This window comes from Lissotriton vulgaris, chromosome 12 (assembly GCF_964263255.1).
Source record: "Lissotriton vulgaris chromosome 12, aLisVul1.2, whole genome shotgun sequence".
In the NCBI taxonomy this organism is placed as follows: domain Eukaryota; kingdom Metazoa; phylum Chordata; class Amphibia; order Caudata; family Salamandridae; genus Lissotriton; species Lissotriton vulgaris.
Window position 1 is genome coordinate 756,691,170 of NC_141700.1, and position 27,228 is coordinate 756,718,397.

The 27,228-nt window shown below is 46.9% G+C and overlaps 1 protein-coding gene across 6 annotated transcripts in view; it reads right to left on the reverse strand.

The window, feature by feature from the left end:
• KDM6B (lysine demethylase 6B) overlaps positions 1-27,228 on the reverse strand; it is an 823,670-nt gene that overhangs the window by 37,972 nt on the left and 758,470 nt on the right. For all 6 annotated transcript variants that reach the window (XM_086946061.1, XM_086946060.1, XM_086946064.1 and 3 more), the window contains 5 exons: positions 12,128-12,233; positions 11,448-11,653; positions 10,174-10,238; positions 9,172-9,243; positions 8,473-8,621 (listed from right to left, as the gene is read on the reverse strand). In XM_086946061.1, coding sequence (XP_086802187.1) covers positions 8,473-8,621; positions 9,172-9,243; positions 10,174-10,238; positions 11,448-11,653; positions 12,128-12,233 — 598 coding nt within the window. The remainder of the gene's footprint in view (positions 1-8,472; positions 8,622-9,171; positions 9,244-10,173; positions 10,239-11,447; positions 11,654-12,127; positions 12,234-27,228) is intronic.

The following is a 27,228-nucleotide window of genomic DNA, read 5'->3' on the forward strand; positions in this document are numbered from 1 at the left end:
AGAGACAACCATCCACTGAGGTCAGACAAGAATGAAAGCTAATCGGTCACCTTTGACAATGACTTTTGTTACTGTTGTACAGCATCAGCAATAATGCTGATGCCGTACACCACAAACTAAGTGGGTGGGGAAATGCTTGATGCTGCAGCTTCTTCTTTTTGTATGCATGCACATGCATGATGACTTAAGCAAATACAAGCTTCCTCGTGCAAGTGTAAAGTAGCAGGAAAGCTCCTTTTTAAGCATAAAAATTTAAAATTTCTAATTTAAAATATAGGACTGATGGCGCAGGACAACAGGGGAACGGGTGGTGCGGGAAGCAACAGGCATTTAGAGGGGGAAAGCAACAAGCAGACCGAGGGGAGAAGCACACAAGCAAGAGAGTAACAGAATGGGGGCAGGCACACAAGAGCAACAAAGTATGGAGGAAAGCACAAGAATAAGGAAGAACATGGAGCGGGGAGCAGAAGCACAAGAGGGAGACAACTGGAAATCACATGCACTCTCATGGAGAGCTTAAAAACAGTTCCCAAAAAAGTGGAAGGACAAAAGTAAAGAGACAATGCTTAAGGGAAGGGACAAACATAAGATGGAAAAGGCAACCCATCCAATAAGAAGCAAGCAAATGAGAGGTACAATGAAGCCAACCAATAATAAGCAATAGGTAGTAGTTAAACTCACTAAGTTCTCAGTAAGCTCACAATAGAGAGTTTTCAACCAGATAGCGGTGTTGTCTGGTTGGATGTGGCAGTTTCCTCTTGCAGCGCACAACTAGTCAGCGAAAACCTGTCGGGGTTGCCAGCCTATAAACGTATACCATACGTTCAGAAGATGAAAGATTATGGCAATAAGAGACTAGTGTATTTTCTTTATAAATGTGCAACCTTTCCATCCATTAAAAAACGGACTTGTTTCGACCAGTTGGTGTGATAAAGTGCCTCTGTCGGCATGGTTATCCCCCACTTTTTGACTAGTATTGATGTGGTTTGAACTGTAGTACACAGGGTCCCTGCCAACCAGGTCCCCTGTGCAGGTGCTTCTTCCCTAAAACCTATCACCAATTGATACTTCTGCCCCCCTGTAAGTCCCTAGTAAGTGGTACCCCAGGAACCTAGGGCCTGAAGATAGTCCCCTGGTACCCACTCACTATGACCATGCCACTGCAGCTTGCATGCCCCTGTGTGGTGAAGAACGACAAATTCGACATGGCAAGTCAATGCCTAAATATTGTAAGTGCCCGGGAAACCATAAGGAGTACATGGGCTGGAAACTCGACATCTCTAGTTCCCCAGCACTGTGATGGCTTCAATGAAACCAGGAGTGTTTGGTACCAAACAGCTCCTTGTAATACATCCACACTGATGACAGTGTGAGATTTATTAAAACATGTACTCAGAGGGCACCTCAGAGACGCCCCCTGAAAACCTACCAACCATAGTGTGGTCACTGACTAGCTTTAGGCAGCCTGCCACACACAGACATGTTTGTGGACCCCTGGGTGGAAAGTCTCTGCTCTCTGGGATCAGAAACAATGCACACCCTGGGCAGAGGTGTTACTCCTCCTTCCCCAGGATAGGCGCAGTTATCAATGGGAAAGCTTCAAATGCCTTCCGCCTTTGTAATGCGACCTCCCAGCTTCTGCTGCTAGCAGTAGATGGCAGTCCCCAGTTTACACCCGCACTTTGGGTGGGAAAACTTATAAAGGCTAGGTGTGCCCACCTTTGCCAACTCCACACCATGTTGAGTAGGCAAAGTGAAGTACACTTTTCAGTCCCCTTCATCTTTAAGATGAGGGGACTCTTCCAATCAGGGCTAGGACGATGACCCCCTTCCACAGGAGGCTAGCATAATAGCGGGAGTAGGCATCCCAGGTAAGGTGCCCATTGGCCCTACCTGCTACTCCCCATAAACACCACCCCTATTCCCCTCATACCCACCCCCAACTTTCGTATTTAGCTGGCCTCCCCATGACAAGGAAACTAGTTACCTGTGACCTAAGATGACTGAAGAAGACGATGCAGTGCAGCAAAGTCTGAAGAAGACTGAATTGTCCCTAGCGTCCAAGACCCCTGTAGACGGTGCCTGCCCTGCAGCCAGCGACTTCCAGGAAGCAGAGGAACACTGCTTGAACTTTGAAAAAGACCAGAACTCCCAAGGACAGCAGTTCTCTCCCCAAGAATCCAACACAAAGGAGTTTGTGGCCTGCGGATCCACGAGTCCTGCCCAGTCGGCACTTGATGCCTACAGACCATATCCAGTTGGCCCACTGACCCAGAATGGGTTCCCCAGCGATCCTGACCTCAAGTCCAGCATTGGCTGATCCCCCCCTGGACTCCACGAAGACGCCAGCAGTCTGAATCCAGAGGCTCCCCCTGACTGAGACGATCTCTGGTAAGAAGACTCCATTGTCTTAAGGCACCCCTGCACTTGAAGACCCTGTGCCTTGGTGAGCAGAATTGACAGTGTCCCTACGACCCTCTGCATATCTACTTACATCTGCTTTCATTGGTCTCGATCCAGTAACTAAGCCTGGGAGGAGTTCCGCGTAGCCCAACTCCACAACGTGCAAAACAAAACCTCTGCCGCACTATGCGAAGCTCCACGGCAGGCGGAGTTACTTTAGATAAGGAAAATGGTACTTACCAGTATGCATCTGTTCTTGGCATGTAGAGCTGTAGCTTCATATACTTGTGCATAAGATAGCCATCTGGTGTTGGCCTCAGATGTTTGCACTTTGTTTTTGTCTTGGAAGAAGTATTTGCGGTCACGAGGTAGGTGACTCTTCCTTAGGACGATAGTGCGCATGGGCATCAACTCCATCTCCAGATTGTTTTGCCATGGAGGGTTATGATAGAGTTAGTAAGAAATAGAAAATGATGTCCATGCGTAACGCATCTAATTAAGATAATTATGGAACAGTTAAGAGGTATCCGGACGGGCGTATATGAATCTACAGCTCTACATGCCAAGAACAGATGCATACTGGTGAGTAGATTTTCCGTTTGAGGCATATGAGCTGTAGATCGTATACTTGTGCATACACTATACAGCAGTTACCTCTTTAGCGGTGGCTACCAGTATCTGTTGCAGTGGTTTGAAAAAGTGTTCTTAATACAGCCTGGCCCACACTAGCTTGTTGTTTTGCCTGCACATCTACACAGTAGGGTTTTGTGAAGGTGGGTGGTGTAAACCAAGTTGCTGCTTTGCAGATGCCCTCTAGAGGCATGTTCCCTAAGAAAGCCATAGATGCCCCTGGTTTACGTGTGGAGTGAGCTCTAGGGGGAATGGTGAATGCGCGTTTGGCTTTAGCATGGCATATTTGCAGGCTTTTAACAATCCGGCTTGCAATGCCGGTTTATGAGTTAGGATTGCCCTTATGAGGTGGGGAGAAAGCAACACAAAGTTGTTTAGTCCTAAAGGATTTTGTTCTTTCAATGTAGTAAAGAATCGTTCTTTTCAGGTCTAGCGTGTGAAGAGCTCGTTCTGCTACTGAGTCTGGTAGAGGGAAAAACCCTGGGAGTTCTACAGACTGGTTAAGGTGGAAAGCAGACACGACTTTTATTAGAAATTTTGGGTTAGTCAGAAGAACCACTTTGTTATGGTAAATTTGTAGAAATGGTTCTTTCTTGTATGGTTAATTCATGAAGTTGACTGACTCTTCTGAGAGAGGTGACGGTAACCAGGAACGCTACTTTCCAGGTGAGAAATTGTAATTCACATTTATGCAAAGGTTCAAATGGGGGACCCATGAGTCTGGTAAGGACCACATTCAAGTTCCATACTGGAGCGGGAGGAACTCTAGGTGGAATTATTCTTTTAAGTCATTCCATAAAAGCTTTGGTAGCTGTTACTCTAAACAAAGACAAGTGTTGTCTGTTTTGGAGATAAGCTGCTATGGCAGCGAGATATAGTCTAATGGATGTAAACGCTAGGTTACATTGTTGTAGATGCAAAAGGTAAGAGATGATGTTTTGAATAGAAGCATCTAGTGGGTTGATTTGGTAGTTTGTACAGTAAATTACAAATCTTTTCCACTTTGCAAGCTCTAGTGGTAGGACGTCTAGCCTCTTTAATGAGGTTCATGCAGTGTGGCGGGAGATTGAGGTAGCCAATCTAAGATTTCAGGTGCCAGATCGCAAGGTTGAGTTGACTGCGATCTGGATGTCTTATCTCTCCATGGTTCTGAGTGAGAAGCTTGGGTGAGAGGCATAGCTGTTGATGAGGAACTACTGATAGTTCCAAGAGGGTTGTGAACCATGGCGGTCTGGCCCATGTCGGAGTGCCTTTGGACAATGGATGTGGATACTTGGATGGGAAGTTTTGGCATTTCGCATTTTGGAGTGTGGCGAACAGGTCTATTTCTGGGTGTCCCCACATTTGAAAGAATGGAAGCAGCACTTGAGGATGAAGTTCCCATACGTGGATCTGCTGTTTTTGGCGACTGAGTAGATCCGCAATTTGATTGTATACTCCTGGGAGGTGTTCTGCAAGGAGATATATGTTTTGAGGCCATCTCCATATGCTTTGAGCTTGGTGTGAAAGCTGCAGTGTGTGTGTGTGTGTGTGTGTGTATCCCCCCTCCTGCAAAAGGGTAAAGGTGGATCCCTTCCCTCCATAGGTGCGCTGCGACTGCTGCAAGGCACTTTGTGAAGACCCTTGGTGCGGATTTTAGTCCGAAGGCTAGGGTCGTGAACTGGTAGTGATCTTTGTTAATGGTAAATCTCAGCAGATGTTTGTGTCCCCTGTTCATTGGGATGTGGAGGTAGGCATCCTTGAGGTCTATGGTGACCATGAAGTCTCCGCCGTCTTGTAGGGACGTCATCTTGAATTTTTGCGCTCTTATGTACTTGTTTAAGAACCCAAGGTCCAGGATGGGTCTCATTGTCTAGTCTACCTTTGGTACCAGGAAGTAGGTTGAGCACACTCCCCCGTTCCTTTCCTTGTAAGGTACTGGTTCGATGGCCTGTTTTGGCAGGAGTTCTTTTGCTTCCTTTTGAAGTAGTTCTAGCTCTTTCCTTGCTAGCGCCCTTCTTTTCGGCTTTCTGTTTAATGGTCTCCTTTCCAACTCTATGCAGTACCTGAACTGTATGATGTTGAGTACCCACTTGTCTGTTGTTATTTTCTTCCACTCCTGGGAGAACAGGTTTATTCTTCCTCCTACCGGTGTTAAAAGATCGCAGATGTTTCGCTCGTGTACCCCCTTGTTGTATCCGTGCTCCACCCTGGGAGTTTTTGCATGAATGGGCACCTGTCGCGTGACAAAGTCACTTAGAGGCGGGTTGTTGACCCCCTCTTCTATTTTGTCCACGTCCATTCCCTCTTCCGCGAAAGGACTGGCCCCTTTGTTGGTACTGCCAGGGTTGTTTTTGTTGCCCCTGCTGTGTCTGGGTGTCGGACTGGTGGGATTGCTGGAACGCCTGGAGCGATGTTCCTGGCTGGTTTCCTCCCCTCCCGTTAGGTCTTCGTGACGGGGTGCCCCTCTTTGTTCCTCTGAATTGCAAGGCCCCCATGGATCTTGCAGTCTCGTTATCTTTCTTCAGTTGGGTGAGCTTCCCATCCAATGGAGCACAGAACAGTGTCTCTCCGTTGAACGGGGCGTTTAGGATGCTGTGTTGCACTTCCGGCTTGAATCCTGAAATCCTGAGCCAGGCTTGCCTTCTTTCCGTGATGCCCATCATCATGAGTCTGCTGGCCGTATCAGCCCCGTCCAAGGCAGTCATGAGGCAAGAATTTGCCACATTCTTCCCTTCTTCCACAAGATGTGTAGCCCTTTGCTGGTGTTCTTCAGGGAGGTGTTTTAGTAACTGTCCCAATTAGTCTAAGATCTGGTACTGGTGCCTGTTGAGCAGTGCGTTGGAATTTGCCATGCGCCAGTGCATTGTGGCATTCCGTTCGATTTTTCTCCCAGTCAGGTCCATCCTTCTGCTTTCCTTGTCCGGGGGTGGCCCTGAGGTTGTTGGCACGTTAGCTATCCTCCTTGCCGTAGCTGTAATGATCGAGTCCGCCGTGACTTCTTCTCCGTCCTGGGTGTGATGGCTTTGCAAGTTGCAGGCTCCTTGAAAGCCTCCCTCCCATGTGTCTTGACGCTGTCGAGCATCGGCAGGTACTGGCTCCTAGTTTGTGTTGGAAGCAGTGTTTCTAGGAGGAAATCCGCCTTCTGCTTTTCCTCGTCGAGTTTAACCCCGAAGGCTGCTGCTGCGTTCCTGATGATTGTGTTGTAAACCCCAATGTCATCAGGTGGCGAGGGCCTCGAAGGGTATGTGTCCACGCTATCCTCCGGACTCTCAGTGTCGAGGTCTTGCCACTCTATGTCCTGTGTCTCCGAGGATGCCAAGCCCAGGATTGTCCTCTGGTCGTAATCCTCCTCCTCCTCAAAGTAGGAGGCTTCTTCTTCTGGATCTTCCAGCACCTCCGGGCTTCCCGACTGTCCTTCGACGTCGTAGTCCTCTTCTTCGGTTAACTCGGCCACCTGTGGTTTTGCTTTCGTCGGGATTAAGAAGTCCTTCATCCTGGCATCAAATTCTTTTTTGCGCTGCAGGATGTTATCCATTTCGGCCTAGAGCCGTCTCTTTCTTTTCCATTTCGGCGGCCCGTTCTGCGTCGAATGGATCAACCGCTCTCTTCGGCGGATTGGTCGGCGTCGAGGCGACTTTCAACGCCGAGCTGGTTTTCGCGTTCTTCTCTCTCGGCGTCGAACGTTCCTTCTCGGGGACGTTTTTCAACGACTTTTGCTGTTCTCCAGTATTTGGCGCCTGGGAGTCCCTCTCCGAGGATCCGCTGGGCCTGTTTGTAGTCGTGGACGCCGAAGATTTCGGCGTCAGCGCTTTCGAGGACTTGCCCTCGTTTTTTCGAGAGTCTGGGTCAGACTGTCGAGTGTCTTTCGGGGCCGTCGAGTCTCGTACCTTTATAGGAGTCTTCTTATCGGTCTCTACGACCGTGTAGTCATTGTCCTCTTCATCTGTTAAGAGCCCAAGTCTCGAAGGGATGGTGGCTGGCCCTTGCCCTGCATGCTGGCGTTGGCCATCCTCTGTCTCGCTCTTACTCGAAGAGTCTTGTGTGTGAAGGCGGAGCAGGCGTTGCAGTCCTTGCTCTCGTGGTCGACCGGTAGGCAGAGGTTGCAAACCGGGTGCTGGTCCTTCTGCGCGTACTTGTGGCGGCAGTTACGGCAGAATTTAAATGGTGTGTTGTCCATGTCCTGCGTTCAGGGGGCCCCCTGAGCGTGCATTCTCCGATGGACGTCAAAGTTCTCCTGTTCCTTCGTCGTCCTCTTCGATGGTGTAGTCTCTCGTCTTTTCCAATTTTTTTTTTCGGCCAAAAAAGGCTTTTGGTATCTTCTTTCTCCAAAAATGTCTGGAGCCCTCTCGGGAACGATCCAGATCCAACCGCGGAAAAAATAATCGGAAGATGGCGCCCACGGGTGGGAACTTCCGCAAGAAGCATGCCGACGTCACAGGAAGGACACCAAAAGGTGGGACGTCGACGCCCACCTGGGCTACGAAAAAAGAAAAAAAAAAGGACTATGATTCCGGACCCAACCACTAGACCGAGGAATAATGCACAGCATAGTGAATCCAGAAAGATTCACGCTGCAAAACAATGGTTACTCACCTGTAATTTGTGGTTCTCCAGTATTGGTCTCTTTCATAGAGTCACATGCAACCCGCCCACCTCCCCTCAGAGGCTCATTTATGCTCTTTTTTTCACTGTGTTCACTCTTGTGCGAGAAAATCTGAGAGCCTGAGCCTCTGGGGAGAACATTCTGGAGGGTGTGGAAGTTTTTTCCTTTTAGCTTCTGGCTATTTTACTTCCTGGTTCTAGGTTACCCATGTTAGGGTTATTTATGGCATAATAATAGCTTTTTCTAGGTACTGTGGGACTACCGCTCCGACGACGGGGAATGATTCAGGCATGTGAATCTATGAAAGATACCAATACTGGAGAACCATAGATTACAGGCAAGTAACTATTGTTCATATCCTCCATGCCCCCTTCTCATTCTCTGACCAAATGGTCTTGTTGCGTCCGTATTTTCACCTCGCTGTCAGAGTGATTTTCTTTTTCTCAGTGTTTTTTCCTTGTTCTACATCTCATCAGTCGCCAATCCTGTTCCCTCAATGGTGAGAACACATGGAAAAAAAGATTTTGGCTTCTTGCAATTCCTTCTTCCTAGACTCAAGAACTCTCTCCTACGCTTCCAGACCCAACGGTTTAAAAAACGGAATCTGAAGAGGGTGACTGCATCAAAGGATTTCTCTTGACGTCACTCAAGGAGGGATTTAAACCCAAATGGTTGACGAAGACCACGAGGAAAACAAAAAAAGGGAGAAGAGAGACTTCAAGAAGACTTTTCGGATCCATCTAGCTGGCAGGATAACGCACAGCATGTGCATCCAGAAAAAATGAACACTGCAAAACCACATATCCCTCATGGTCCATAGTGGACAGCCACTTTCTATTTCTGTAGCTACTTACCTGGGGTTCGACTCCCAGGCACCTTCATGTAGAGTTGAACAGTGTTCATGCCCAGGATGCTATGCCCAACATGGCTGAGCATGTTTCCATTTGAGGAAACTCTCATGAAGGCCGGCAGCTTCAGCAGCTCCTGCAGCTGGGGCTTCCAACTACAGATGTAAAATGAAAGATCATTAGGTCCTTTCAGGGTAGCTCAGAATAAATTAAAAAACAAAGGGTCATCTTATGATTGGCTTGCCTAAAAGTGTGGGGGTCACTAATGAATCGCCCTTCCCTTCTAGGTATGGAATAACCACCACCAAACATTATCTTCCTTAACTGAGATCCACCTTTTGGATGGCCTACATGTATGACCTCACCATATTCCGTTCTTTCCCCCACTTTCCAACATGAATGGCATTTGTCTATACCAGTTCAACACTTTGTTCTCCAGTCGACTTTCAATATAACCTCCGTCTCTATGGTTTGACACCCACATTGTACTTCTCTCCAGCCACAATCAATACCTATTCAACCATGCTACAGACGTGTTGTTCTCTAATATTTAAATAGCTCCATATATCTTTTTCTCAAACTGGGCATGCCACATCAGAAGTCCTCTATTCCTTCCTTACATTTAAAAAAAGTAAGGGGGGAGGATAGGGTCTCATCTCCCAACCTACCTGAAATGTTAAATTTGATGGAAATGTAATGGCTCACCATTTGGGATCTGAGAGATCGATGTTGGTTCCAAACTTGATGATATGTGGGTTCTTGACATCCACAACGATGCTAAAGGAGGAGTAGGAAGGGAATTAGACTGAATGAAGCCAGAGACATTTTAATAGTTATTTTTCCAAACTATAACAAATGACCCCCGGCCCTGACAAAATTGACCATTGACAAATTACTGTGCAGCCCAGCCACCTTACCGAAAATTAATTTTTTCCAGCTGAAAACAATAGTTTTAGATTAGATCAGAGAAGTACACACAAGGGACATGGTGCAAGCAAGGAAACTGGCTCCTATGAATGCTATGGTGGTAATACAATACAGCAATTATCAGGGATCACTGGACCCCTCTGGGCTTGGGTGCTACTGCACCCATGGTAGCTATGCCCCCATGCCAAACTTAGTATAGGCGCCTCCGAAAAATTGCATAACTTAGGTTTCCGCAGCTCCGGCAGGTCGAGGCTGAAAAATAGAGCCATCCCTCATCTTACACATTACACTTGCTCAGGAATCCGACAACCGAGATATACCTCAAGTTACACAGATCTTACAAGCGAAAGCTTCAGAACAAAGCTATCCTTCAGGCTACAAACTTATCCAAGATGTTTAAATTGTAACATAGCAGAAAGACTTACAAATCCCTGCAAGATTAAGACATAAGGGATTGCCTTCAGGACAGACATATCATAATGGCTTAGTCTGCAGAACTATTCCCCGAATTCCACTAATCATACAGATTTTGACCTCACATAGCAAAGCAATACCAAATTTTGTAACATCTTATCACTGCAATCAGGCTCACATAAAGGCTGCTAATATAGTGAAAGGGGTGCTCGGGTTACTAGAGTTTTATCCAGACAGTGACCAGGTAAACACAAGGCATTGTGACCAAAATACACGTCTGGAGCCACTCTAGCAGAAGTGGAGGTATGCTTCAAAAGATCTTCGGTTCATAATACCGGTTATTCATTAAACAAAAGCAGGTTTTACCTAGGATTAGGGGCCGATTTGCTGTCAGGTTTATTGAGCTCCTCATCCTCGCCGTCCTTGTCATCCTGTAAATGAAGGTGAGAGAGTCTTTTATATCAGCGGAGAGCGATGACACTATCGTGTATTCCAAGAAAACAAACTATCAAACAGTAGATGCATGTAAGTGCACTGACACAATCCACTGAATTAGAAGCAGTAGTTGGGGTACTTGACCCATACTTCACAGAAGCAGTAACACAGGCTTCTCTTACAGACACCAGCTACATCACTGGAAGCAAACACTGAAAGATTCCTTGACACACAGAGATACAACCTTATAAGAACACCACCAGAAAGGTTGTGGTTTGAAGTCACTGAACTCTGTATAGTTCCCCCAGTACAGGTACTTATCCAGGGACAACTGTCCAGAATGCCTCAACAGTACACATAAAACAACAGGAGGGAGAAACACTCTTCTAGTAATGTTTAGATCAGAACGTCTAATAGAGACCAAAATGAAACCCTGAAATACCAGATGAGTCAAAATCAGAGTAACACTGATTTCTAATCAATGGATATAGACTTCACAAGACGCATGTAGTGAAGAAGTTCATTCTTTATTACTTTGCTTCAACTTTAAAAGCATGGACAAGGACACAGCCAACGCATTTCCTCCCGAAGCACTGGGATTTCTTCAGGGCACAAATGACAAAGGCGTAGAATGAGCCAATACAATGAATTCTATTGCGAGTAGTTTCTCCCAGTAGTTAATCAATACATATTCCATACAACATGCAAATGAGGCAGGAGTATTTTAGCTGTAAAGTTCTTGAGGTTAGGATTACATCAGAGTCCCTGCATAGACGAAATGCGTTGGCTGTGTCCTTGTTTTTAAAGTTGAAGCAAAGGAATAAAGAATTAACTTCACTACATGCATCTTGTGATGTCTATATCCATTGAATACAAATAGATTTAACCCCGTTTTGACTTGTCTAGTATTTTAGGCTTTAATTTTGGTCTTTATTATATTTTTAATCTAAACACTACAACAAGAGTGCTTCTCCCTCCTGTTACAGATTTTACACCGGTTATCAGCACCTAGAGACAAATGGTAGACTGCACTACACTTTATAAATGTAGTAATTAATATTAGAATAGGCAGGGCACAAATAGCCGAAGTGCATTTGCTCCATATATCTCTCACACACACACACACAGATACACCTCTAGCCCATCTTCATACCACTGTCTTCTCCATGAGATTCTCACACTTGGCTCCTCACCCTGGCATTTACCTGCAAGAATTCCTGAAAAGATGAAGCTTGGTATTGGGCATACTTGGCAATGGTGGTATGAGAACGGCTGCTTTCACATGGCCACACCTGCTTGCTGCCTGTGGGATCCCAATTCTGGTCTGAAGGCTGTTGCACCTGTGTCCGAACCTCAACAGAGTGCTCAGAATTTGCCTCCACCAATGTCTTGGTAGAGAAGAGGCCGAGGTCTGTAAGGAGGGAATAGAAGGGTAAGAGAAATAACGAGAGTAAGAATAAAACAACGGGGAGTCTGTTCTACAAGGGATGTTTACATAGCATCTTAAGTCTGGGGTTTCCTTTCTTTTGGGAGAGTAAAGGACACATCCACATCTCAGCAGTCTCTTAATGTGCACATGGCCACCCTTTGACACATGGAGAACTCGATTACATTGAAAAATCGTATAATGGTTCCATGAGGGATAGAGCATAAAAAGGATCCTGAGTGAGGAACCTACTAAAGAGTCCCCAAGATAGAAGGAAGAATTGAAGAGGAGCATAGGAGAAAAGTAGCAGTGCACTGGTATAGGCGACAGAGCTAGAGGGGAAAGTGACTATAAAGAGAAGACTCATAACAGAAACCAACAAACATGTTACCTGCCTGCCACGGATGTCAGGAAAGCAAGTGTAAATCACAAATGTGTGCTTTTCTTGCCATCACTTACTGAGTCGCAGTGAACCAGCCAGGCCTCTAATCACAGTGATGGGGTTCTTGGGGTCTGTGCAGAACTGCAGTAGCACCGGAGAGAAGGCGTCCCGTTTGCTCTCCAACTGCGGGGATAAGAGGCATGATAGTTGTTAAAAGCAAGCATTTAGTGCAATTTCCTTCCTTTATTAATTCTGAAATGCATTATTGAAAAGTAAAACTTTCTTTTTTAGCCTGGACCCTCCTGGCCCCCTATATGTTCCTGTGACACAGGAACATCATGGATTCTATTTGCTGTGAACTTCCTTTCCAAGCAATCTGCGTGAGTGCCTTGTAGAAAGGTCACACAGTAGAAGTTTACAAATTATAGACACACTGGGGAAGGAAAAGGTATGTGCCTGAAACATTTGAAGCATGACACTACTCTACATTAAATGCTGAGAACAAAGTGGTTATATCCAGAAAAAAGTTTACATTAAATAATTTATGGGCGTCAAAAATAAATGTATGCCACATATTAATAGCAACCGAAAACCAGCTATGCCCCACTGCATGCTAAGCATCTTTAAACTCTATTTTCCTTGACAGTTATATGAGAACATATTTTATTCCAGTTAGGTGCGGATAATTAGGCACAACTCCTTTTGACAAAGTAGTGGGAAGGAAGATGCATGTGTGAATCTGGTATCATCTCAAGCTGCAAAACTATTGTTACAATAGTTTTTTTTTGTTTTGCTGCATGTCCCTATTCCTAATCCACATCCTGTGCGACTATATAGCAATACAGGGTCGCCCGCAGGGTAGACTTAATCCTTGCACGAGGGATCGCCTCCTGTCTCAACAGCCTAGTCCTAAGGGTCTCACTCTCCAAAAGGGGCTGCCTGGGTCGGAATCTGAATGCACTGACCTGCCAGGTTGCTGACGGTGGGGGAGGGGCGTACAGCCATGGGTCAGGTGACTGCTCTGGTGTCAGAGGTTGTCCTTGTAGCAGCTTAGTAATCTTGCCAGTCTTTGGATGCATGTATAACAGCGTCTGCCTGGCATCAAACTGTTCAGCCAGTATTTCAGGATGGGAGCATCTGATTCTCCTGATCTCTGTCGAAGGTAACGTATAGTTTCTTACCTGTCGGAGAAGTTTTCCAGCTTGAAGACTTTATGGATTCACTATGCTGTGCATTATTCCGCCATCTAGTGGTTGGGTCCGGAATTGTAGTCTTTTCTCTCTTTTTTTTTCTCGTGGCCCAGGTGGGCGTCGACATAGTATTTGGTGTCCTCCAGAAGCTCCCACCTTTGGTCGCCATCTTCGGACACTAAGGAGGCCGTCTTTAGCGATAGCATGTGCAGTGTAGCCTTGTGAATCGGCTCAAATGGTACCTTCATCAATTGAGTTAGCACTACTTTGAGTTTCTATGCTGGTGCTAGCATTCTGTTTGGAGGTGAGATTCTCTTTGCTCCTTCTAGAAATCTTTTAACTACTTGGGAGGTGAAGAAACTTTTCCCTGTTTCTTCTCTTGTGTATGTTATGTTATGTTATGTTAAATAATTTCTACCGCGCACGTACACCGGGACGGTTTCTTGGCGCTCATAACAGACATAACAAACCAGGGCCAGAGGATCATACTGTTCCAGCTTTGAAAAGAAAAGTTTTTAAAGTTCTCCTAAATGACTCATAGGTAGGGCAGTGACGAAAAGAAGAGGGAAGGGAATTCCAAAAGATGGGGCCGAGAGAAGAAAAGCGCAAGCCGCCATGCTTCTTCCGACGGAAAGATGGAATGCAGAGAAGATTATCAGCAGATGATCTTAGATTACGGGTGGGAAGATATCTCTTCAGTTTAGAAGACACAAATTCAGGGGCGCGATCGTGAAGAGATTTGAAGACGTGTAAGCCACTATCGGCGCGAACTGAACCCTTAGGGATGTATAGCTTACTTTACTTTGCAGTAGATGTGTTAAGTATTTTAGTACTGTTGACTCCTTTGTAAGTTTTCCTTTGCAGTTTCTCCCTAAAGCACCATTCGGAGAATCTTTTCCATTTTCCTACGTAGCATTTCCTTGTGGTAGGTCTTCTCGCCTCCCCGAGCGCTGCCATTGTGCTTGCCGGTTGTTTGAGGTGTGCAAACTCTAGGTCTTCAGGAGCCATGCCGCTAGGCTGAGGCTCTCTTGCTCTGGGTGTAGCACCCTTCCGTTCTGCATTGTTAACAGGTCCCTTCTTTTTGAGAATCTGTGTGCTGGTGCATGCGCCATCTCTACTATTTGTGAGGACCATGACTGTCTGGCCCACTGAGGTGCTATTAGTATTAGCGACATGTTGCTGATCCTGTGTATCAGTGGTATTTGGGGAAAAGGATATGCAAATGTCTTTGACCAATTTATCAATAGCGCATTTCCCTGTGACAGATGGTCTGGTTGTCTGGATTCGAAGTGTTGGCATTTTGCATTTTGGCGTGTTGCAAATAGGTCTATTTGCGGTGTACCCCACTTCCGGAATACTCTCTGCATTTCCTGTTGGTTAATCTCCCATTCGTGGGATGCTGACGTCTACCTGCTGAGTTCTGTCTGCTTCCACATTGTCCTTTTCCGTGAGATGTATTGCTAGTAGGTCTATTTTTAGTGGAATGGCCAATGTTCATAATTCCTGTGCTAGCCCCGATAGTGCTACTGATTGTGTTCCTCCTTGTTTGTTGATGTAGAACATGGTTGTGGTGTTGTCTGTTTGGATCAACACCCTGTTTCCGTACAGCTCCTTCTGAAAGGCTTGTAAGGCTAGGGACACTGTCTTTAGTTCCAGGTAGTTGATGTGCTTGACCACACCCTGCTCGGACCATAGCCCCGTCACCATCAGCTTGCTCCATGTGCACGCCCCACCCCAGTTGGGAGGTGCCCATTGTGATGGTCACTGAAGGAGTTGCTTGTGTGAATGGTTTCCCCTGTTATATGTTTTCTTTGTTCTACCACGCTATTTCCTGATGCACTGCGTGTATGACAACCACTAGATCTTCCCAACTCCCTGTTGCCTGTGACCATTGCTGCTGTATCCATTCCTGGAATGGTCTCTTGTGTAGTCGAATATTTTGGACTAGGTGAATGATTGACGCCATCATTCCCATCAGCTTGCTCACCGTCCTCACTGTCAGGACTTGCCCCTTGTTGGTAATGACGTGTTTCCTTCAGTATCGCCAATGTTCTCTTCTTGCTGGGGGAACACTTTGGCCTGTATGGTGTCGATATCCGCCCCCAAGAATATCTTGATTTGCTCCGGTTGACAATTTTTTCCCCAATGGATTGAGAAACCCTGTTGTGTCAGTGTTAGTATGACCTGCTGGATGGGTTGGTTGCCTTGGCTGTACGAACTTGCCTTTACGAGCCAGTCGTTAAAGTGTATTACTTGCCTTCGTAGGTGTGCTGTAACGGCTGCTAGGCATTTTGTAAACTCCCTTGGTGCGGATTAGAGTCTGATTGCCAGGAATGTGAACTGGTAGTGACTTTGGTTGATCACAAACCTTTTGTGCTTGTGGTTGATGGGGATGTAAATGTAAATGTATTGGCATTTATATAGCGCACTACTTACCCGTAGGGTCCCAAGGCGCTTCGACCGCTGCGAAACCCTTCCTGGCTTCCCTGAGAGATGGTCCCTTAATGGGTATCTCCAGGGTGAGACCAGGCATCCCCGGCGGTCTGGTGGGGCCGTTAGTGAAGATGAGGCAAGCTAATGCCCAGAGTTGTCGAGTGTGATCGCTGATCAGAGTGGGCACCGAGGCAAGAGAATTATCGAGTCCGCTGACCCTGGTCCAGAAACCTGCCGCGCCGGGAATCGAACCCTGGTCCCGGGCCGTCCTCTAACCAGTGAGCCACACTACTTCACTTGTGTAAGTACGCGTCCTTTAAATCTATAGTTGCCTTGTAATCCCTTGTTGTATTTGTGGTATTACCTCTTGTAGGGAAGTCATTTTGAATCTTTAAGAATTTGTTCAAGAACCTTAGATCTAGGATAGGTCTTAGTGTTTCGTCCACCTCTGGCACGAGGAAGTAAGTTCAGTAGACCCCTTTGTTCCTCTGGTTGCCCGGCACTCTCTCTATTGCCTCCTTGCTGAGCAATTCTTGCGCCTCTAGTCCCAAGAGCGAGAGTTCCTTTGCTGAGTGTTCCTTGCTTCTTGGTTTTCTGTTTGGAGGTGGTTTCTCTAGCTCTATACAGTATCTGTATTGTATGATGTTTAGTATCCATTTGTCTGTTGTGACCTTCCTCCACTCCTGGATGAAGTATCTTATTCTGTCCCTACTGGTATTGTGTGTTTGAGGTACTGTTTGTCGTGGAACGTCCGGTTGCTGCTTTTTCTTAGGTCTCTGTGCCCACCCCGAGGTGTTGCTAGGGTGGGTGTAAGCTTCTTGGTGAAGTCACTTGTGGAGAGGTGTGGCTCACCAGTTAGAGCAGGCAGACCCTGAAGCAGAGGTCAGACCCGGGACCAGGGTTCAATTCCCGACGCGGCAGGGTCTTGAGCTCAAATGTCCACGGACTCGATAATTCTCGCTTCGGTGCCTGACCTAATCACGGGTTCACACTCTGCAACTCTGGGCATTAAGCTTGCTTAATCTCCACAACGGCCCCCCGCGGCGGATGCCTGGCTTTCACCTAGGGGATGCCCTGTAGAGGCTATCTCACAGGGAAAAGCCAGGACGGGTTCCCAAGGCAAGCGCTTAGAGACCCCTGGGTGATAAGCGCTATATAAATCCAATATACAATACAATACTTGTAGGAAGGCTGTTGGCCTCTTCTTCGTGTCTGTCCTCGTCCTTTTGCGTGCCCTCAAAAGGACTCACCCCAGGACAGGTACTGCCAGTTCTGCTGCTGCTGGCCTTGGTTGTTCCCTTGATAGCCTTGCTGAACCATTTGGCGCGATGTGGTAGGCACATTGCCCACCTCTCCTCCCCCCCCCCCGGTCTTCTTGTGGGTGTATTCTCATACGTCTGAACTGCAGCGCTCCCATGGAGCTTGCTATCTTGTTGTCCTTCTTGAGCTGTGTTAACTTGTCATCAACTGGTGTGCCAAACAGTTGCACTCCGTTAAAAGGTGGGTTAAGGATGATGCTTTGAAATTCTGAGCCATGCATGTCTTCTCTCGGTCACTCCTATCATCATTCATCTGCTGGAAGCCTCTGCAGCATCCAAGGCCGATTTCAAGCATGTGTTCGCCATTCTTTTGCCCTCTTCTACCAGGTGAGCCGTTCTTTGTTGGTACTGGTCTTGAAGATGCATTAGGAGTTGCCCCACTTCCTCCCAGTGCTGGAATGCGTGCCTGTTGATCAGGGCGTTGGGAGTTTAGGATAAGCCAATGGATTTCCGCATTTCTCTCCACCTTTCTCCCTGTGAGATCCATCCTTCTACTCTCCTCGTCTGGAGGTGGTCCGGCATTAGTGGATACATTGGCCCTTTTCCTAGCCGTTGCTGTGAATATGTAATCGGCTGGTACTGACCCTTGGATGTATGCAGGGTCCTTTGGGGAATGTTTATTATTCTTCTCAATTCTTGGGAGTCACAGCTGTACATACTGCTGGTTCTTTTAAGGCATCTCTTCCTTGGTCCAGCACACTAGGGAGCATGGGCAGGAACGGACTCCTAGTTTGTTGAGGCAGTAGAGTTTCCAGGAGAAAACATGCCTTGGGCTTCTCCTCCTCCATCTTTACCCCATTCGCCTGAGCAGCCTTTTGGACTACCATATTGTAGATCCCTATGTCATCTGGCGGTGAAGACCTCGAAGGGTATGTGTCTACCCCTTCTTCCGGCGATTCAGCGTCGAGATCATGCCATTCCAAGTCATGTGCCTCCGAGAACATCGAGTCCCGGTAGGACTGCTGATCCTGGTCGCCTTCACCCTCAAAATAATAGACTTCCTCTTCCTCGACTGGTTGAGAGGTTCGGCGTCCACATAGTCTCTTTCGACTTAAAGCACGAGTTTCGGCGGGATGGTGTATTGGCTCATCTTTTCGTCAAAGTCCCTTTTCCGCTGCAGGATGCTCACCATTTTGGCCTCGAGCCTCCTCTTCTTCCTTCCCATCTTGGCGGCATGTTCCGCGTCAAGAGTTGTAGCGCTTTGTTTCGAGGCTGTCGAAGTAGATGTTGGCCCTTCTTTTCTTGGTGCTGAGGTATTTTTTTCAAGGGCAACCTTTGACGATCTAAACTTTGTGGGCTTTTGCTGTCTGGGAGTCCTTTTCGAAGGACCCGCTCGGCTGACTCTCCTTGGTTGCTGTTGCCTTCGAGTGTTTCGGCGGCAAAGCTCCCTTTGAGGACTTTGCTTCACTCCTTCGAGTGTTGCTCGAGTGTCCAGGGGTCGGCGACTCCCTTACTTCCTTCGACGTCTTATGGACCTTGACGACCGTGCAGTCCTCTGGTCCTTCGGCGATGTTGTCTTCCGCTCCACTGGAGAGGCCAAAGTCTCGGAGCGAAGGAAGAGGCCCCAGACCCTGCACGGTTCGCCCTCCTCTGTCTCTCTTACTCTGAGGGTCTTGTGTGTGAATGCCGAGCACGCGTTGCAGTCCTCGCTGTTGTGGTCGAGCGGCAGGCAGAGGTTGCAGACTGGATGCTGGTCCTTCAGGGCGTATTTGTGGTGGCAATTGGTTCAAAACTTAAAGTGTTTTGTCCATCCCAGTGCTCAGGGAGCCCCCTGCGAGCGCATTCTCCGTTGAATATCGAGATCTCGGTCCAAACCTTCTCCCTGGTCGCCCCGGTTACCTGACATGAAATCAGGTGTAGCTAAAACTTTGATTTTCGTCGATTTGTTTCTCTTTTCCTTGAAAACTCTGGAACTCTTCGGTAACGATCCAGACCCAACAGCGGAAAAAAGAATCTGAAGATGGCGGCCAACGGTGGGAGCTTCCCGAGGAAGCACATCGACGTCACAAAGGACTGCCTGAGAGAGTCCAAGATTAAAAACACGGTGCTGGTCCATGCAGAAGTACTTTGCATCTTGGACAAATGTGGAAGGGTGCGTTCCATCACCCCCTTCATGTCTGTATTCTCAGGGGTGAGCTCTGGACAGAAAGAACAAGCATTTGCAATGAATGCAATTCTCGCATTTTCAAAACTTTAACCTATTGGCATTGTAAATGAAAATGACTCATTTTTGTGCATTTTGTACTTCTAGTTGCGGCTTGCAGGTTTTCAAAAACAAATAAAACGCACTGTCATTTACAATGCCAATAGCTAAAACCTTCACACATGCAGGACCTATTGCATTATAAATGCTTGTTTAGGATTGGTGCCCTGGTTCCTAACCAAGTAATGACTAGATGTAGCTCCTAGATAGCCTATTGGGTGATTAGCCGTGCCTTAAAAAATCCAGATTGATTGATTGTACATGGCTGGTGCTCTTCATGATGCTCTAGTGATGACATTCAGTGTGTGGTGGTTTTCAGATGGGAAGTCATAAGATGGGGTTCCGGTGGGCCAGAACGGGCCGGGGAGTAGCGCAGACACCTGTGCCGCTATCAGCTTCGTCAGCCTCAACTGATGACTTGTAAACAGCCCAGTGAATGTTTATTGTGCATCTAGTCGTGTGCGTTTCTCTGGCAGTTCAGTTTTACTGAACCCTCCTCAGCAAAATCCAGGAGTTTGTACTCAGTCTGTGCATGCCTTAGACGGCGCACCCAAGTCACTGCCTGCACTGCGCATGCCTAGCAACAGTACAGCTCTTGCTGCACGTGCACCGCAGCTCGTGACAACCATGGTTGCAGCCTGTGTGTCTAGCACAGCACAGGAGAACACAACACTTGCCTTTGTAACACTTTCCACAGTTCAACTTAGCCCTGGTCTTTCTATCTCCAGGAAGATATTTTTGCAAACTTAAAAAAATACAGCTTGAGGCGTCGCACAAACTGGTCAGTTCGTAGAGGACACTGTACTGGTGGCCCAATGTGCTTTGGACTGACTCACGGTCCACTGACGTACAGACACGCTCCATGGGGTATTCCTTCTTGCGCATACTGGCAAGGGGAAATTTAATGCATCACGGCTGACCAGCGTAAGGGGTGCTGTTAAATGCACTAAATGGCACTGGGTTCTGTAAAAACAGAAAAATTGGTGGAGTGGAGTGTGTTCCAAGCTGCCATGTAACGTGCTCTTCAAACCCCAGCAAGGTTCCTCGACGGCAGTGTGGCTGGCGCTATGGACATCACTAGGCATGTCCTGTGAGAAAAATCACAACAAAGGGCACATTACTGGTCAAGCGCTTTAAAAGACTGGTGCGCTGAACATGACCTCATTGTAGAGAACCCTGAAAAGTGCAATGCGTGTAACTTGAAGTCTTGGGAGTCCAGGATTGCACCAGTTTTAAAGTCGGTCTGTAGCTAAAAATTAGTTCCAGACCGTTAGCTTCATGGTGTGCGATGTTCCCTTGTGCGGATACCTACAAAATCTGGCATCAATCAGTCTCTCCTGGACTCACATTTGACAACTATGACGTAGGACAATCCTGAATAGTTCACAACTGCAAAAAACTCACCAGTGTGTCGTTACTGCGGCATACGGTGCATCAGGTGCATTGGCACAGGGGTGTGTGATGGGACCCCAAATAAAGCTGACTTTTGCTACCAAACTGCGTGTAGAGGTGTGAGTTTTACTCTGTCTTGAGGGCCCGTGGTGCCCTTGCTATGAGACTATATTCTATTGTCTTTTCGGTGTATACGAAGCATAGCTTTCGCAACAAAAAAACCCATACACTTATATTTGACAAAACTGCAGTGTGTCGGTTAGTGAGCAAGAACAAAAACAATCATTTGCAATGCAATAGGAGCCGCATTTATGTGAGACCTATTGCTTTGCATATGGTAGTGAGCACGGACAACGTGAGTGTGATGGCATGCTAAGACAATGGGAGGGATGGCGTGTGTGTTATTTGAAGGCACGGGCAAAGGTAGGGGGGAGAAGGCACAAACAATGGGAAAGGGGGGGAATAAAGAAGGCACCAAAGCACATCGTGCCTGCAGTAGGACAGCCGCCATTGTCAATAAAGTAAATAGTCCTCACCCGCTAGATAAAGCATGCCATGTTAGGAGCGAAATAAAAGGTCCAGTCCTTATGGGCAGCAACAAATAGGAGACAGGGCGGTACCGAGGCAGGACTAACAAGCCTCATAATGAATCGGAAGCCAGCCTTTACCAAGGACATGGAAACCAGCCAATTACAAATATGGGTGGAGAGTGAGAGGGGCTTCCACAGCACTTCCACATCCAACCCTACTACCGCATGTCTCGCAGAGCGAGCAGCGCATGCTCTGCAACGCAAGGCTCGACCTAAAAAGAAATATGGGGCACCAGGACGTTGAAGTGGAGTTGTTGCAGTGAAGGAAGTGGTGTTCCCATCGGGAGAACAGTCGAACAGATGCTGGCCACGCAGTGATTGTTATCAGTTATCAGTCTTGCATAGTAAAACAGTTACACCCAAAAAAGCAGCAAGGAATGCGTTTATCTAGGACCAAATTGCTGAACACAGCCAAAACTAATGACAGAAAAAAGCTATCTAAATTGAAGTTGATGCCCATGCACACTGTGGACTAATGAAGTTCAAAGTACATCCTGCGATTTGAAACTGTAAATTGCAATGTCAGAGTCCAACACTACATGGCAGGAGTATGCAGCGCATATGTATATACAGGCACACATACAACAAACATGAAGTTGCACCAGTTGTGTCCTGTATCTGGAGCATTTTTTGCAAGTATTACAGTTGAAACTGCCCGCAAATTGCTTACCAATTGTGTTTGTTTTGTTCCACCACTACAGTGCTTTGAGCAAGTTAATAATTACAACCATTAGATTGCACTAGTTATCCAGTATTGGGGTATTTCTCATAGATTCACGTGCTTGAATCATTCCCAGTCTTCGAAGTGGTGGTCCCACTTCGACGAGGGGGAATGATTCAAGCATGTGAATCTATGGGAAAAAAAACAATACAGGATAACTGCGGTTACAGGTAAGTAACTCATTTCTTACTCATGACTGTGTCCACTGTGTGTAGAGCGAGTCTTGTAATGATCTCATATGCAATTGTACATGAGATGTCTGGTGAAGACAAGGCACCTTCATTCTTAATAGTTTAATCACTATTCTCGCTTTGAGATTCTGAAAAGCCTACACCCCCTCATCTTTCAGAGTTGCCACCAATATCACAGTCTAGATCTCATCAAGAAGTTTCTTCTGTTGAGTAGTCACTGCGAGTTCTAAAAATTGGCTGAAGCCAATAAATGTAACATTTGCATTATGCGGATTGTGCTGTTCCTGCGCTGTGGAAATGATTCCCCTTTGCCAGGCAAATGGGAGTGATTGATTGGGCCATTTATAGAGTGCGCTGCTACCCAAGGGTTTCCTGACATTAGAAGATTAGCAGCTCAAGTGAGACCGAATTTACTAGTAAAGAGAATAGTATTAAGCAATATATGCCGTAAGTTTAGGCAAAGAGTGAATGGACAGAAGACATTGCTTACAAAGGGTAGATAAGGTGTGCCCATTGATATTTAGGTACATTCAAAAGGGATTTAATCAAACAGTAAAGGACCCGAGATGAAACAGAAGGGCTGAATTTGGCACTATGGTAAAAGGGACGAAAAGGATGGCTAGCTCTATAAGCAACGTTCCGAGATTTATAGGCAATCTGCCTCAACCGAGAGCCATTGAAGAGCCGCAAGAGGGGTCCTGACAGAGACCAAACTAAAAGATCTGCAGCTGCAAAATAAGAATCTTCAGTGGAAATTTGGTATTCTCGAACCTGATATTGTAGCTTGAATTACCAACCCTTTGCCCTCTTTCTGAAGGGTAGATTTTTCTTGAGTTATCAAAATGAGAAAACAAGAGTGTGGCTTGCCTATTTATGACAGGCATCAACACCAGAGAGCTGTCCAAAACCACATGCAGTAAGGTGGAATTAGGAGGCAGATGCAGAGTGAGTGTTCATCACATATTAGACTAGACAGTCGGGGTGCACTGAAAGCAATTATCTTAAATAAATATCTATGGCCTGTTGATTTAGATATGCCATGGAAGAGGTGTGGCGCAGCGGCCAGGGCGACTGACGCCGGACGCTGGGAATCACGGTTCAATCCCTGGCACCAGCTGCAGGGGTCTGCCCAGCACCATGCGACTCTGGGCAATAGCTCGCTTAATCTTCCCGACAGCCCCCAGCGCCGGGATGCCTACGGGTAGCTGTGCGCTTTACAAATACTGGATTTACATTTACATCACCAATACCAAGAATTTTATCAACACTTTTGGTTCTGCCTTTGTTCAAACACGTAGACTATTTTGTTTGGCATGAACAAAAAAACAAAAAAGGTACTACAAATAGATTCTAGCTTCCAAAGATTCCTTGATGATCCCTTTTTGCCAGGCACCAGTCTGAGTCAGCCATATTAAGTCACTAACACTAGATGGCTCGGCGGAGATGGGTAGGTCTTCCCACGCGGACACGGGCAGATTGAGCTACATCTATTAGGCTCACCCCCGATGTTCTGACCCGCCGACCCCTCATGTGGCAAGTAGTCCCTGACCAGTAGGCATAGGAGTATCCACAGAGGTAACTTACACCACACACATGATACAAGCATGTTGTTCTTATCTTCACTTTTATAAGGTCCTGATGAATCGCGGGTGACTTTACCCTGAGCGAGAAACATGTCGACCATTTGCACTTCTAGCCTTCTCTAGGGTCACTCGACCTAACCTGTTGATACCTAGCGAGCTAGTCCCACGTTTTAATTGCAGCCAGGGGACCCCCAGAATAAAGTGAATTCCGGTACCCCTTGCTACATTTTAATAACCTCACCATAGCAACACACCATCCTGCCCACACACCCCCACTTCACCATAAGGCTGTTGGATAAAAAGATCTCCGCCAAAGAGCCCCTCTTTGAGGTGAGCCCGTCGGGGGTTGCACCGCCTCCCCGACGAGGAGCAAACGCCTATGATGAAGCATGACACCCTTCTGGGTGTGTGAGGCAACTACATCCAACATAATGGATGCCCTAGGGTGTCATTCAAACACCTTTGGTCACGCCAGCTAAACCTCCCTTATCTCTCTACAGGAACAGTTCAGCAACCCCTCTATTGCGTCACCAGTCTGAGTCAGCCATATTAAGTCACTAACACTAGATGGAGTACAGTGGAGTCCTGAATGGAGTCCTGAATGGTATTACCCAACTTCGCTGAAAGGAACATCAGAGTATAAATAGTGCTGTTGTGTCGCAGTGCTTTTTCACTTTTCTGCATCTCCACAGACAATGGATACTGAACCACTAGTGGTTTTCACTTATAATCTTATAATCTTGTTGACATTTTTGCTGATTTTCCTCAAATCTCGTGGCATATAAAATCTTTAGTCTTTAAGCACAACATTCTGAAAGCTAATGTTGATTACGTATCTGCAGAAGGATTGCCTGTGATGCCTTTGCTCCTCACACAGATCACTCACTTGGTTCCATCTGACGCAGATGTGCCTTAAGGTCATCCATGAGAGAGCAGCTAATCTAATCACAAGGCCACATCTAGGAAAGGGAGATCTAGCTCCCCTTCTACAGGAAGGACACACCTGGAATCTCTCCCTAAATCACTAGCAGTCCATGAGACATAAGAAGCACAAAAAAAGCACATACTATCACCTTCTCACCATGGTAAAAAAATTGTTTCAATGAGCGCACTGCCTTCTCTTCATTGTAGTAGATTCCTGTCCTAGGGTCTCCATCATTAGTGAAAATTCCCACTGTGAGTGTGTCCCTTCAGGAAGATCAGGTCATTATGGAGGCTTTGCTAAGGTCTACTACACCTGTTCTGGCTGTCAAAGCACAGGGTTCGGTTGACTCGGATATGGCTCCAGCTCTAGTGGATCAGTCTTTCCAAGTCATTCTGCCTAAAAAGCGAGCCCACACACCACTTCAGAAGCTCGCCTCCCTGTGCCCGATGGCACCCTCCAGGATGCTTATGGCAGAAAAAAATGCAGCTAATTAAGGCTAGTACACATCAAATTTTGGGAGCAGTCAGAGATTTCAGTCTCTTACCCTCAAGACAAAAAGTATCCAGAGGCGCTGCCTGTCACCTGGTGACAACCCAACATATAAAACGTACTTGGGTCCGAGTCAGACTCCATCCACATGCCTCAATGTATTTGCCTCAACAGACGATAAGTTTATGTCAGTGAATCTCTTCCACCCCTCGGTACACCAAGTCTCAATTATTAGTGGGCCTCCAATAGCTCAATGGCCTAGACACATCCTGGAGTGGCTGAACTTCCCACTCGAGGAATTTTTCTCTGCACAACAACTTTTGTTTTCCACGTGTGTCAAAAAACCTGCTGTAACTTCGTACATCACCATGTACTTTCCAAAGTTAAAGACCTGTAGCTCCCTTTACAGAGATTTTATCATGGAACCATGCTGAAAGTATCGTTGCTGTTAATGAGGCTCTGATAAATCTAGTATCAAGACACGGGACAAGTGGCAGTGCAAGCCAATGATTTCAGAGGATGCTGCTTCAAATTTCAGCCCCATCCCCTCAAGAATACCTTGCTCGTCCTCCTGGAGAGCTCGGCAGTGCAGGACTGCTGCCATGGTTAAACATAGCACCATTTGGTTTTCTTCCGGGGTTTTATATAGCACGAACCTGACCCAAAGATATCACAGCACTTTACATGAGCACCAAGTGCGTTACACAAGGACACATTCATTTTTGTTAGGTTCAGGGAGATAAGTGATTTGCCAAGAATAACAGGATGTTAAAAGTCATTGCTGAGACTCGAACTGGCTCCCCAAATTTGAGATTGGCAGCCCTAGCTGTTAGCCAACACCCTCTACTATTGCCTTTGTACCTTCCGACAAAGCAAGTCTGGCTGTGCCTGGTTTAGCTGAACGAATGGGTGAATCTTTTTCACATTTGTGCAACAAATGTATTAATGGCACCAAACAATGCAGATGGGGGAGGGCATGATACACAGTTTTACTCTGCATAGTGGTCCTACATAAACACCTGTGGGTAGGTGATATGTCATTGGATGGAAAATCTCAGCCCTTGCATGGTATAGGAAAATGCCCCTTTTTACATGCTCAACACACACACACACACACACACACACACACACACTTTTTGCCTGACAGCTGATGCATTTTGACCTGATGTGCCCTGGGTCCCTGCAATGAGGTTCCCAGGGCCTGTGCTCTTTCCCAAAACTGTACCTTTGTACCCACAATTGGCACATCTGTGGCCACAGGTAAGCCCCTTGTAAAAGGTACCATGAGTACCAAAGGCACTGCGACCAGGGGAGGCCTCCAAGGGCTGCAGCACCTCCTGTGCCACCTTTAGGGACCTTCCACCTTAACATCCACACACTGCCATTGCATGGTGTAGTTTGGTGCAGAGGAAATGAAGAGTCAACAAGGCACTGCCTGGGGCATAGGTAAGTCTCTCCCTCTGGCAGGGAAGCAGTTGCATGAGAACAGTGTACAAGTCCATTTGTAGACATTGTAATTGCAGAACAGCTATAAAGAGCAAATGGTCTGGGGTTGGTCATTACAAACTACACAGCTCGGTAATGGCTTCACTGAAACCTGGGAAGTTTGGTAGCAAACCTCTCTGCACTTTAAACCCACACTGATGCCAGTGTAGGATTTAATGTAAAATGCACTCAGAGGGCATCTTATAGATGCCCCCTGAAAAACGACCAGCCCTGATTTGGTTTCTGAGTGGCTGCCCACCATTTGCCGACTCCACCAGACAAGTTTCTGGGCCCCTGGGTAGAGAGCCTCCACTCGCTGGGTCTGGAAACAAAGCCCATCCGGGCCAAAAGAGTTATGCCTCCACCCCCAGGACCAGCTGGGTCCACAAAAGGGGAAGCTTCAAAGGCCTGCCTCCTTTGTAAGCTGGCCCTGCCTTTTGTTGCCCCCAGCAACTGGCTTCCACTGGTTCTGGCCCCCAGTTTGGGCGGGAGAATCATTGGGAAAACAGTTACGAGGAGAGGTGTGCCAACCCCACACCTCAGGTTGGGGAGGCGAATTGAAGCACACTTCTCAGTCCCCTCCATCTTGAAGATGAGGGGACCCAGCAAATTAGGGAGAGGCTCAGGCCCCCCACCCACTGGAAGGTGGCATAATAG